Source organism: Engystomops pustulosus, chromosome 10, assembly GCF_040894005.1.
Source record: "Engystomops pustulosus chromosome 10, aEngPut4.maternal, whole genome shotgun sequence".
Lineage (NCBI taxonomy): Eukaryota > Metazoa > Chordata > Amphibia > Anura > Leptodactylidae > Engystomops > Engystomops pustulosus.
In genome coordinates, this window is record NC_092420.1 from 89289962 (window position 1) to 89304235 (window position 14274).

Below are 14274 nucleotides of genomic sequence, written 5' to 3' on the forward strand. Positions count from 1 at the left end.
TTTCCTCTCCCTCTCTCCATCTTTTTCCTCCTCATCTTTCCTCTCCCTTTTCTTCCTCATCTTTCCTATCCCACCCTTCCTGTTCTTCCCCCTCATCTTTCCTCTCTCTCTGTCCTCTTCCTCCTTCTTTATCTTTCCTCATCTTCCCTCTTCTTTATATTTTCTCTCTCTCCTTCCTCTTCTTTTCTCCCCCTCTTCATCATTCCTCTCTCTTCTCCATCCTCATAGTTCCTGCCCGTCCTCTCACTCCCCATCTTTCTCTCTCTCATCCTCATCATCTTCGTCCTCGGTCATTTCTCCTGTTTTCTCACTCCTCTGAAGCTTTCTTTCACCCTTTGTCCCTCTTAGTAACTGCGAGAACCAATTAGACTAGCTGTCCGACTTTTCTATCCCTTGATTGGGTGCCGCAGGGAAGGGGCGGAGCTGAGAGATTATTTCATCTCTCAAGCTCTCGCGTACTTCACGCAGACAAAGAAGCAAGCTGAGACAACGCCCCGCCCATGGATTCCCTCCAGCCACTCAGCGCTGTCCTTCACTCCCCACCGCGCTTCTACTTCAGCCAATCGTCACGTCACTTTACTGTCTCATATAGGCCCCGCCCCCGCCTGCCTGTAACGGCTTTGGCTTGGGGCCAGTTTTTGGACTGTACCATGTGGGTTCTTCTCCCTCACTGTTGCGAGGGGTCGTGGACATAGGGACCGGGGCACCGAGGGGCTGCCGTAGCGGTATGGCGGAGCTGGAGCTCCGCGGGGGTGTTTTGTGTGTATTGTGCCACTTCCAGCTTGTGTAGTGGGCGGTGGGCCGTGCGGCTCTGTTTCTATGACAGGTCCCCGCCCCCTCCTTCCCCCTCCCGGCAGCGGCGGTGGTAGGTTCCGCAGGTTGCCGGTTGGCGCACGAGGCTCTTATAATGAAATGTGATGAGGGGAGAAAGGAGATGGGAGCGGGGCGTCAGCGAGAAGACCCCAAATATATACCACAGCGAGAAGACCCCCATTATGTACCACAGCGAGAAGAGCCCCAGCATATACCACAGCGAGAAGAGCCCCAGCATATACCACAGGGACAGCGAGAAGACCCCCAGTGTGTACCACAACCAGGAGACCCCCAGTGTGTACCACAGGGGCAGCGAAAAGACCCCCAGCATTTACCACATCGAGAAGACCCCCAGTATATATCACAGCGAGAAGAGCCCCAGCATATATCACAGCGAGAAGAGCCCCAGTGTGTACCACAGAGACAGCGAGAAGACCCCCAGTGTGTACCACAGAGACAGTGAGAAGACCCCCAGCATTTACCACATCGAGAAGACCCCCAGTATATACCACAGCCAGGAGACCTCCAGCATATATCACAGCGAGAAGACCCCCATTATGTACCACAGCGAGAAGAGCCCCAGCATATACCACAGTGAGAAGACCCCCAGTGTGTACCACAGCGAGAAGACCCCCAGTGTGTACCACAGAGACAGCGAGAAGACCCCCAGTGTGTACCACAGCGAGAAGACCCCCAGTGTGTACCACAGAGACAGTGCGAAGACTCCCAGCATTTACCACAGCGACGAGACCCCCAGCATTTACCACAGCGACGAGACCCCCAGCATATACCACAGCGACAAGATCTCCAGCATTTACCACAGCGACAAGACCCCCAGCATATACCACAGGGACAGCAAGGAGACCCCCAGCATATACCACAGGGACAGCAAGGAGACCCCCAGCATATACCACAGCGAGAAGACCCCCAGCTTATACCACAGGGATAGCGAGGAGACCCCCCGTATCTACCATAGCGACAGCGAGAAGACCCCTAGCATGCACCACAGTGACGTCGAGGAGGCCCCCAGCATGTACCACAGGGAAAAAGCCCCCAGTATATACCACAGTGAGGAGGCCCCCAGCATATACCACAGCGACAGCGAAAAGTCCCCCAGCATGAATCACAGCGATGAGACCCCCATCATGTACCACGGGGAGGAGACCTCCAGCATATACTACAGCGGCAGCGAGAAGACCCCCAGCATATACTTTAGGGGCAGCGAAGAGACCCCCAGCATGTACCACAGCGAGGAAACCCCCAGCATATACCACAGCAGCAGCGAGAAGACCCCTATCACATACCACAGTGAGAACAACCACAGCATGTTCAAAAGCGACCACGAGAAGACCGCCAACATGTACCACAGTGACATCGAGATGACCCCCATCATGCAAGGGGAAACCCTCAGCATGTACCACAGCAACAGTGGGGAAACCCTCAGCATGCCCTACTCCTCCGAGCTCATCTTCTACATCGAGATGGACACCCCACCACCAGGTACCCCCTACACTACATATACACAGAGCTGTACCCCCTCAACACTACATATACTCAGAGCTGTGCCCCCCTACATTACATATACACAGAGCTGTGCCCCCCCTACACTACATATACACAGAGCTCTACTGCCCCCTACACCACATATACACAGAGCTCTACTGCCCCTACACCACATATACACAGAGCTGTGCCCCCCCTACACCACATATACACAGAGCTGTGCCCCCCCTACACCACATATACACAGAGCTGTGCCCTCCTGCACCATATATACACAGAGCTGTTCTCCCCCTACACCACATATACACAGAGCTGTGCTCTCCCTACACCACATATACACAGAGCTGTGCCCTCCTGCACCATATATACACAGAGCTGTTCTCCCCCTACACCACATATACACAGAGCTGTGCTCTCCCTACACCACATATACACAGAGCTGTGCTCTCCCTACACCACATATACACAGAGCTGTGCTCTCCCTACACCACATATACACAGAGCTGTGCCCCCCTACACTACATATACACAGAGCTGTGCTCTCCCTACACCACATATACACAGAGCTGTGCCCCCCTACACTACATATACTCAGAGCTGTGCTCTCCCTACACCACATATACACAGAGCTGTGCTCTCCCTACACCACATATACACAGAGCTGTGCTCTCCCTACACCACATATACACAGAGCTGTGCTCTCCCTACACCACATATACACAGAGCTGTGCCCCCCTACAACACATATGCACAGAGCTGTGCCCCCCTACAACACATATGCACAGAGCTCTACTGCCCCCTACACCACATATACACAGAGCTGTACCACCCCCTACACTACATATACACAGAGCTCTACTGCCCCTACACCACATATACACAGAGCTGTGCTCTCCCCTACACCATATATACACAGAGCTGTTCTCCCCCTACACCACATATACACAGAGCTGTGCTCTCCCCTACACCACATATACACAGAGCTGTGCCCCCCCTACACCACATATACACAGAGCTGTGCTCTCCCTACTCCACATATACACAGAGCTCTACTGCCCCTACACCATATATACACAGAGCTGTTCTCCCCCTACACCACATATACACAGAGCTGTGCTCCCCCCTACTCCACATATACACAGAGCTGTGCTCCCCTACTCCACATATACACAGAGCTGTGCTCCCCTACTCCACATATACACAGAGCTGTGCTCTCCCTACACCACATATACACAGAGCTGTGCTCTCCCTACACCACATATACACAGAGCTCTACTGCCCCCTACTCCACATATACACAGAGCTGTGCTCCCCTACTCCACATATACACAGAGCTGTGCTCCCCTACTCCACATATACACAGAGCTGTGCTCCCCCTACTCCACATATACACAGAGCTGTGCTCTCCCTACACTACATATACACAGAGCTGTGCTCTCCCTACACTACATATACACAGAGCTGTGCCCCCCTACTCCACATATACACAGAGCTCTACTGCCCCCTACTCCACATATACACAGAGCTGTGCTTCCCCTACTCCACATATACACAGAGCTGTGCCCCCCTACTCCACATATACACAGAGCTCTACTGCCCCCTACTCCACATATACACAGAGCTGTGCTCTCCCTACACTACATATACACAGAGCTGTACTGCCCCCTACTCCACATATACACAGAGCTGTACTGCCCCCTACTCCACATATACACAGAGCTGTACTGCCCCCTACTCCACATATACACAGAGCTGTGCTCCCCCTACTCCACATATACACAGAGCTGTGCCCCCCTACTCCACATATACACAGAGCTGTGCTCCCCCTACTCCACATATACACAGAGCTGTGCTCCCCCCTACTCCACATATACACAGAGCTGTGCTCCCCTACTCCACATATACACAGAGCTGTGCTCTCCCTACACCACATATACACAGAGCTGTGCTCTCCCTACACCACATATACACAGAGCTGTTCTCCCCCTACACCACATATACACAGAGCTGTGCTCTCCCTACACCACATATACACAGAGCTGTTCTCCCCCTACACCACATATACACAGAGCTGTTCTCCCCCTACACCACATATACATAGAGCTGTGCTCTCCCTACACCACATATACACAGAGCTGTTCTCCCCCTACTCCACATATACACAGAGCTGTGCCCCCCCTACACTACATATACACGGAGCTGTGCTCTCCCTACACCACATATACACAGAGCTGTTCTCCCCCTACACCACATATACACAGAGCTGTGCCCCCCCTACACCACATATACACAGAGCTGTTCTCCCCCTACACTACATATACACAGAGCTGTGCCCCCCCTACACCACATATACACAGAGCTGTGCCCCCCCTACACCACATATACACAGAGCTGTGCCCCCCCTACACCACATATACACAGCGCTGTGCTCTCCCTACTCCACATATACACAGAGCTTTGCCCCTCCTACACCACATATACACAGAGCTGTGCTCCCCCTACTCCACATATACACAGAGCTCTACTGCCCCCTACTCCACATATACACAGAGCTGTGCCCCCCCTACACTACATATACACAGAGCTGTGCCCCCCCTACACTACATATACACAGAGCTGTGCCCCCCCTACACCACATATACACAGAGCTGTGCTCTCCCTACACCACATATACACAGAGCTGTGCTCCCTACATTACATATACACAGAGCTGTGCCCCCCCTACATTACATATACACAGAGCTGTGCCCCCCCTACACCACATATACACAGAGCTGTGCCCCCCCTACACCACATATACACAGAGCTGTACTGCCCCCTGCACTACATATACACAGAGCTGTTCCCCCTCAACATTACATATACACAGAGCTGTACCGCCCCCTACACTACATATACACGCTGTGCCCCCCCCCCCCCTACACTACATATACACGCTGTGCCCCCCCCCCCCCTACACTACATATACACAGAGCTGTATCAGTATCGGGGGGGGTCAGTGCCAGGCTGTATCGGGGGTTATTATTTGCTGCCCCTGGATCCAGTATTGAGGGTTCAGTACCAGGCTGTGTCGAGATACCTCTATGCCGCCCCTGGCATCAGTATTGGGGGTTCAGTGCAGGCTGTGTCGGGTGGCTCTATGGGGGGGTTCCGTATTGGGGGGGGCAGTGCCATGTTAAGTCGGGGTGCTTCTATGCCGCCCCTGGAATCAGTATTGGAGGGTCAGTGCAAGGCTGTGTCGGGGTGCTTTCACACTGCTGCAGTATTTGATGTCACAGGGATCTGTGTGTGACGTCAGCCTTATGGTGCCCGCTGTGCCTGGGTATTGTGGGCAGACAGCTTGGTCCTGTGAGGTTGTGTCCCCTCCCCCTAGCGCCTCCGTCTGCTGGTGTGAACATGTCTTATTCCCTCTGAGCTTCCCCCGGACATGCTCTGTATGCAGTGAACGTCAGTAACATACGATCCCCTTGCCGGCTTCTGATTGGCTGCTCCACTGTCTCCATTCAGAGATTACTTTATGCCAACGGCGTCTGATTTGGGATTAAGACAAGAGATCAGGTTGGATGGAGGAGGATTAGGGTTACTAGCGAGCGCTCCATGGCTCAGAACTCGATACCTGGTCTTCAACTGTAGTACATGGCTCTGCTCCATATTACACTACAAGTATCCACTGCACTATTATACTGTGCAGCCTTGTATCTCTGTGTATTATATTTCTCTCTGGCATTAGGTGCCTTGTATTATTCTGTAGTCAGAGTCATTCTATATTGCTTGGGGTGTATATATATATATATATACACATACATACATACACACACACACACACTTTATATGCTGTGCAGCCTTGTATCTCTCGGTTTTGTACACCCAGTTAGATGATAATGAGGGCGCAGACGCAGTGCCTGTAATACTGAATTACAGGAGCAGTAACGTTATACTTCATGGCTCTCTGCTGACCAATTATAATTTGCGGAGAATTCTATCGATACGTCTGAAGTTGTACTATAAGTTTCCCCCCCACCTTTCAGTCTTGTCTGATCTGGGTTTTTCTCTGTGATTTTTCAGCTCTTCCTCCCAAACCCCCCAAGCCTTTGAGTCTGGTGTGTCAAAGCAGGGGCACAACGCTGACACCCCTAGAGGACGTGGAGTGGTACTGGGGAGACATATCACGGTAAGGACCTGTATAATTGTGCTGTAACAGAGTCTGACTCCACATCCATGCGTCTCATCTCTCGTATCATTGGTTTCTGCCTCCAGGGAGGAAGTCAACGAAAAGCTGCGAGACATGCCGGACGGGACATTTTTGGTCCGTGACGCCTCCACCAAGACACAAGGAGATTACACACTCACCCTGCGGTAGGTGTTGATACACGGCAGCATCCATTGTTCTCATGCCATTAAGTGTGATGCCCTGTGCGATGGAGCTTGGCTAATCTGTGACTAGGTTCGTACATGTCCTCTACCCTAACCGCTTCCCTATTGCTTGGTTATAGGAAGGGTGGAAACAACAAACTCATAAAGATCTACCACCAAGATGGAAAGTATGGCTTTTCCGATCCTCTGACATTCAGATCTGTTGTGGAACTGATCGACCACTACAGGCATGAGTCCCTGGCCCAATACAACCCTAAGCTAGACGTGAAGTTACTGCATCCAGTATCCCGCTTCCAGCAGGTGAGTTACGTCCAGCACACGAGCCTCCTGTGTGGCTGATTCCTGCTTTTCTGACAGCCCCGGGCTCTGTCCTTCACAGGAACAAATCATAAAGGAAGACAACATTGATGCTGTAGGGAAGAAGCTGCAGGAATGCCACGGACAATTTCAGGACAAGAGTAAAGAGTATGATGGACTGTATGAAGAATACACCAAGTCATCTCAGGTCAGTGTCTCAGGTCATGACTCCTGCTTATATATGGGATGGTCCAGCCCGGCTTATATAAAGGAGTGGTCTCACACGAAGGCCATCCCTGGCTTAGATATAGGATAGCCCTGCCCGACTTGTATATTGGAGTGGTATCTCACGATGGCCGTCCCTGGCTTAAATATAGCATAGTCCTGCCCGGCTTACGTATAGGAGTGACCTCTCACAAGGGCCGTCCTTGGCTTAGATATAGGATAGCCCTGCCAGGCTTATAAATAGGAGTGGTCTCTCACGAGGGCCTTGCCTGGCTTAGATGTAGGTTTGCCCTGCCCGGCTTATATGTAGGAGTGACCTCTCACGAGGGCCGTCCCTAGCTTAGATATAGGATACCCCTGTCCGAATTATATATAGAAGTTGCCTCTCACAAGGGGTCGTCCTTGGCTTAGATCAAGGATAGCCCTGCCTGGCTTATATATAGAAGTGGCCTCTCATGAAGGCCGTCCCCGGCTTATATATAGGAGTGGCCTCTCACGAGGGTCGTCACTTGCTTAGATATAGGATAGCCCTGTTCAGCATGCATATAGAAGTGGCCTCTCACGAAGGTTGTCCCCGGCTTATATATAGGAGTTGCTTCTCACAAGGGCCATTCCTGGCTTAGATACAGGATAGCTCTGCCCAGCTTCCATATAGCAGTAGCCTCTCACTAGGACCGTCTCTATCTTAGAAATAGGATAGCCCTGCCCGACTCATAAATAGGAGTGGCTTCTCATGAGGGTCGTCCCTGGCTTATGTAGAGGATAGCCCTGCCCGGCTTACATACAGGAGTGGCCTCTCACGAGTGTCGTTCCAGGCTTAGATATAGGATAGCCCTGTCCAGCATAAATATAGAAGTGGCCTCTCGCGAAGGTCCTCCCCGACTTGTATTTAGGATTGGCTTCTCATGAGGGTCGTTCCTGGCTTAGAAACAGGATAAGGATAGCCCTGCCCAGCTTCCATATAGGAGTGGCCTGTCACAAGGGCCTTCCCTGGCTTAGTTTTAGGATAGCCCTACCCGGCTTATTATATAGGAGTGAACCCTCACGAGGGCCGTCCCTGGCTTAGTTATAGGATAGCATGCCCGGCTTACATATAGGAGTGGCCACTCACGAGGGCCATACCTGGCTTAGATATAGGTACAGACCTGGGACGGTTCTGAAGGGACCGTAGGCATTAGCATTGTTTTATGAGTCTCTGGCTTGACGAATAACATAAGTGCATGTTACAGGAGATTCAGATGAAGCGGACTGCCATTGAAGCCTTTAATGAGACCATTAAGATCTTCGAGGAGCAGTGCCATTCCCAAGAGCGATACAGCAAAGAAATCATGGAACGCTATTGCCAAGGAGGCAATAATAAGGAGATGGAGAGGTAAGGCTGTCACATCTCAGAAAAGTAACTCTTCTTACACCGGGACCACTGCAGCTTCTCACATTCACTGCTTTTACAGAATAGTGGTCAATCATGAGAAACTCAAATCTCGATTGGGGGAAATTCACGATGGCAAACTGCGACTGGAGCAGGACTTGAAGAAGCAAGCACTGGACAACCGGGAAATAGACAAGAGGATGAATAGCATCAAACCCGATCTAATCCAACTGCGGAAGATCCGAGACCAGTACCTGGGGTAAGTCAAGCCATGTCGCCTCCTCGCCACTCCGATAACCTGTAGTGATTGCCTTCTCATCTGTCTGCTCATGTTGTTCCCCCATGTGATTCAGAGCTCCCTCCCCCGCTGTATCATGATCTGCCCGCAGTGTCTCTTAATAAAAGAATTTTTTCTCTCCTTGACAGATGGCTCAATCACAAAGGAGTGCAGCAGAAGCGAATTAATGAATGGCTGGGAATCAAGAACGAGAAACTTGATGAGTGAGTTCTCTGTACAAGGGTTGTGGCAGCATGTATGTGTTCACACTATAACCTCCTCTCCCTTGTTCCCCAGGACGTACCTCCTGTGTGAGGAAGAGGACTGTCCGCACTACGACCAGAACACCTGGTTTGTTGGGGATATAAATCGGATACAAGCAGAGGAGTTGCTTCACGAAAAGCCTGACGGCGCCTTTTTGATCCGGGAAAGCAGCAAGAAAGGCTGTTACGCCTGTTCTGTGGTGTGAGTGACGCCTTCTTTTGGTTTATTTGTCCTAAGCTTGACATGTGTGTGGCCCACACTACAATCTGTGTCTAGATTTATGGATGTGTTTTATAAATTCTGGCAGGCTGTACTACTGTTCTTCAGAGCTGCTCTCGCCATTCTTCTGGGTCAGGATAAGTCACATATGTGCAGAGGGATTTTGTGGGAGCACTCAGGGGGATCAGGGAATGTAGAGGAGAAACTGAGCCCCGCATTTGGATGTTATTAATCAGGTTCCTGCTTGTACAATAAATGTTGCCTTGTTGTCTCCTCCTTGTACAGGGCGGATGGTGAAGTCAAGCACTGCATCATATACAGCACGTCTCGAGGCTACGGGTTTGCAGAGCCATACAATCTATACAGCACACTTAAGGAGTTGGTGCTTCATTACCAGCACACGTCTCTCATTCAACACAATGATTGTCTGAACGTCAGGCTGGCCCACCCTGTCTACGCACGCACGTCCCCCCTGTGCAGATAAGCCCCTGCATTGATGGATGGAGCTGGCTGTTCTAGATCTTTTCTAAAGTTTTTACTAGAACTTTGAGGGCATTCTTTCTACTTAGACTGCTTGTTTTGCACAAGAAGTGAATTTGTGAATGTGAAATATAGCGTGAAGTAGCGGCACCGATCTGAGGGCTCTCGCTGCTTCCAGTCCTGACCATGCAACATCACAGGACTGCCCTGGTCATTGCCCTCGGCTGACCTTTGACTCCAGCTTGGTTTTGGCAGGAGCTTAGGATGGAAGACCAAAGGATTCTCAAGATTCACTTTTCCTGTAAGGAAACAAACTAATAAAGTTGCTTTATTTTTTTCCCAACGGTTAAACAAAGTTTTGGCTTCCACTGCACGAGCCTTTAAAGGAGGAAACATTGATAGTTTTAACCAAATTCAGCCACCAAAACTTTGTTCATTGCTAGTTCGAGCACCTTGGTGGGAAGCACGTGGCGCCTGCACAAATTATTTTTCTTTTTTACGCCAAAACTTGAAGAAAACTAAAGGTGGTTTGAAAGAAAACGACTAACCTGTCATCATGGGTTATCCTTTCTACATGTTGTGTGGTGGCCTAGCACATTATGCCATGTAATACCACCACCCGCACAATTACATGAGCTTCTAATATTTGTTTTTTCAAAACTTTGTTCCAATGGACGCTTTACTTTGGAATGTATATGGTTGGGAGCTGGTGCTCCGAGTCTTTTCATCCTGGGGAAGATCCGTCTTGTTTTGTATTGCCAGGTCAGTGCTTCTAGATGGCTCGTAATACAAAAGCAGAGTAACGCGGACGGGTGACTAACTGGTGTTTGTCCTTCATGAAGGTCTCTCATATTCATTGGTGCTTTATAGGGAAAAGCTCTTATTTGATGTTGGACCGGCTGAAATTTTCAGCAGATCGGGGGGAGGCCTAATTTAATGCCCCTGCAGTTTAGTACTTCTGTATGGGAAGTTGCACTTTAAGAGTCCTCAGTAATGACTGCTGCGGGATTGGCTCCAGCAGTGGCCTCGATTGGTAGAACATCGGAGGTTGTAGGGACTTCTCTTTTTGGAAATAGATTTGATATCTGATTATGGCAGCTATATGACACTTTTTGGTTCTTTTAATATATCGTTTTTTAGCAGATTCTATAATTTATTCTTTTAATGAGGGAAGGGAGTTGTGACCTGATGAAATCACTTTGGTGCGGAGCGGATGGAGCCATCTAGAAGCATTGTGCACCTGCTCTCTGTAGATCCTTTGCGCATGGCCTCTACCCATTTTCTACCCTAGTCGGCCGATGCACAGTAACTCTGTCCTACTCTGTATTTTGCACTCATTCGGCACTTGGTAATATATGGGTAAAAGGCAGAAGATGGATAATTAAACCCCAAGCATTAATGCACTAGAGCGGAGGGGCAGACATCACTAGGTGATGGGGGGGCCTTTCCCTGATCACATTCTCACTCTTTTATGTTATTCTGTTGTTGTGACTGTGGGATATGTGTCCATAAGCCTCCAAACCATTGCTCTCTTATTATTTCATTCCAGTTTGATTCGCTCATGAGAATATCTGTGCAATATGAAATGTGCAATGGCATTATTTGGTCTCGATGACTTGCTTTTTGTGGATCCTCGTCTCCTGGGCATGCATTCACACCTCGCTTGCCCATTTCTTCCAGTGGCGATCAGACAAGGGTGATTTGCAAGTCTATATTTTATTTTGCTTTTGTTTCTTAACATTTACACCGGTCCTTGTGTAGCTTCTGCTGCAAAGAAGGAGAGTGTTGGATGAGAGTCTTTCCGCCCCTTCCATCGGTATTGCTGCATCATGTAAGCTCAGACATTTTTGCTGGCTTGCCAGCCGTCTCCCATAGGTATAAAGATTAAAAATTAAATTTTTGGGAAGGGGCTGGAGCTGCACATGACTTTACATGTGTGGAGATGGTTGGATCTGATTCTACTCCAGAGCTGCAATCCTCCCTTTGGTAGATACTGTCCAGAAGGTTGAGCAGCCCCTGGAAGCTTTGCTGCCCTCTGCTATCCCGCAGATGTTAAGAGTCAAAATTATTTTCTTTTATTAACAAGAGACAATGAGTTGAATTCCTGGTACTTGAACAATCTAAGGATCTGTTTTTATGGGTTTGTTGGGAGTTTTTCTACATCTTTCTGTATTTCTGCAGTTTCAGGGGAAACATAAATCTAGTAATCGCTTTTTATGGGATTGAAGTAACTTGTTTCATAGATTTTTTTCTTTTTTTTTCCTCACCTTTTTCCAGGATTTGTTTTTTCCCCAGTTTTCATTAGTCACGGTACACCTTGTTGTATCTGGACCAGAGCGCCTCTGCACTGCTTCTCATGTGGACCTGGCTTGTCCTCACTCTCTGAGAAGCCTCAAACAGCGCTTTTTAATGATGCAATAAATTAAATGCTTGTACTGTAATGTGCCGTGCTGGGGTCAGGTGAGATCTTCATTTACCTGGGATGCAGGCGGGTGCTTGTGACGGGGTCTGGTGAGATCTTCCATTACTCAGGAAGGGGGAGAATGTTTGTGCCATTGTCGGGTAAGAGCTTCCATTACCCAGGATGGAGGTGGATACTTCTGCTGGGGTCAGTTGAAATCTTCCATTACCCAGGGTGGAGGCAGATATTTGTGCTGAGTCAGTAGAGATCTTCCATTACCTGGGATGGAGAAGGGTGCATGTGCTGAGTCAGGAGAGATCTTCCATTACCTGGGATGGAGAAGGGTGCATGTGCTGAGTCAGGAGAGATCTTCCATTACCTGGGATGGAGAAGGGTGCATGTGCTGGGGCTAGGTGAGATTTTCCATTACCCGGGATGGAGGTGGATGCTTGTGCAAGAGATAGGGTGGCATCTTCCATTACTGGGACGGAGCCAGATGCTTGTGCTGGGGTCAGATGAGATCTTCCATTACCTGGGATTGAATCTGGGTCAGGAGAAAGCTTCAGTTAGTTGGGTTGGAGATGGATGCTTGTGACGGGAAATGGAATAGATCTTCCATTACCCGGGATGGAGACAGATGCTTGTGACGGGGGCTGGGTGGCATCTTCCATTACTCGGATGGAGGCAGATGCTTGTGCTGGGGTCAGGTGAGATCTTCCATTACCCAGGATGGAGGTGGATGTTTGTGTCGAGGTTTTCAGTCACTCCTATCATTGGTGGTTTCTTCCTTCAGGCAGTTATACATATATCTAAACAATCATGACTCGCTGAAATCCCATCCTAGCCACAACATGCACTTTATTTTCCTAATGACCAGCTGGAAAATGCTGTTGAAAAAAACAAGTTCATGCCCCACCTAGAAAACAACAGGAAAGAGGTGCAAATGACACTATATACGGGGAGGCAGGAGAACCCCTCTAGATCAGGATATGGGAATACATGACTTTGAGGTTTAGACCTCATGCACAGAGCCACAACGTCCTTGTAAATCTGTATTGGGGAGATATTCTCCCCAGATGTCATACAGACCACAGTATGAAACCTGGGCTCCTGGTGGTGCCATAAAATCCTATTAACCTCTGCTGTTGTGTCATGACCATTGTCGTCAGCCACCCTGCCCTTGGCACAATTCACAATTTGTAAAGGATCTGCACCTTCCTGAGCTCTTTGTGATCAAGGCCTGAGTGTTTAAGGGCCACGTGTGACCTGATGCAAGCTTAGGAAGAGGAATAGGACAACCGGTTCCCTTGAACTGGAACCTGATAAGCTATAACCATTCAGTACAAGTTTGCACATGTTGTACCTGGATGGGAGTGGGGGGTGTTCTGTGTGCACTAGGTGATGCTGGGTACAAACTCTTCAGCCACTTTTGAAGACAATTCTGGTTGGATCAGGATGCTGCCACCCCACGTGTGGTTCTCCGCTGATTTTTCTTCCTGTTTTTCCTGAATTTCAGCATGTAACTTTGGTACTGTGTTACTGACTGTTAGTGTAAACCGTTTGTCTCTCTATGGTGTCATGAAAAAAAAATCATGTAGCTAGGATTCAATGGGTCTCACAAGAAGCAAAGTATATGTTTTCGTGTTTATCCAACAGATCATGCTGTAGATGTTAGGTAGGATTCACAATGGAAACACTCGTCACCAGGTGGGGACTGCTCCCTGTTACAGGTGGGTGTGACCATCCCGGATAAACCCCCAATTCCAACCATCTTCTCATGGATCTGTGCCATCTGGTGACCTGTGTTTAACCCTCAGTATTTGCTTTTGGTTTGGTTCCATGGTGCACTGTTGTAACAAGTGAAATTGTTTCTAATTGTTCTGTACTTTGTATCGGCTGTGTTTTACCCCAGCGTCGTGGGGGCAGATCCGTGGACAGCATTTCCATGGTTCCATTATATTTACCTGTCTTGCAGAATTAAACAGAAAATATTTTCTTGATTTGGCTGCAGTGTCTTCTTTCACTGGTTCATGGAGATCATCAATGTCTTAA

The 14274-nt window shown here is 49.2% G+C and overlaps 1 protein-coding gene across 4 annotated transcripts in view; it reads left to right on the forward strand.

The window, feature by feature from the left end:
* Positions 1 to 634: 634 nt before the first annotated feature.
* The window catches only part of PIK3R3 (phosphoinositide-3-kinase regulatory subunit 3), an 87295-nt gene continuing 73655 nt past the window's right edge, over positions 635 to 14274 (forward strand). For 2 of the 4 annotated variants that reach the window (XR_011850438.1, XR_011850439.1), the window contains exons 1-9: positions 635 to 2313; positions 6382 to 6487; positions 6574 to 6672; positions 6810 to 6990; positions 7070 to 7195; positions 8442 to 8584; positions 8664 to 8840; positions 9008 to 9082; positions 9156 to 9323. Coding sequence is in view for 2 of the 4 variants with exons in the window: in XM_072128641.1 (XP_071984742.1) it covers positions 918 to 2313; positions 6382 to 6487; positions 6574 to 6672; positions 6810 to 6990; positions 7070 to 7195; positions 8442 to 8584; positions 8664 to 8840; positions 9008 to 9082; positions 9156 to 9323; positions 9627 to 9825 (2670 nt within the window). In the remaining 2 variants the exon portion in view is untranslated. Of the gene's footprint in view, positions 2314 to 5850; positions 5875 to 6381; positions 6488 to 6573; positions 6673 to 6809; positions 6991 to 7069; positions 7196 to 8441; positions 8585 to 8663; positions 8841 to 9007; positions 9083 to 9155; positions 9324 to 9626; positions 14223 to 14274 lie in introns of those variants that run through there. The other 2 variants (XM_072128641.1, XM_072128642.1) reach the window with 2 other exon arrangements.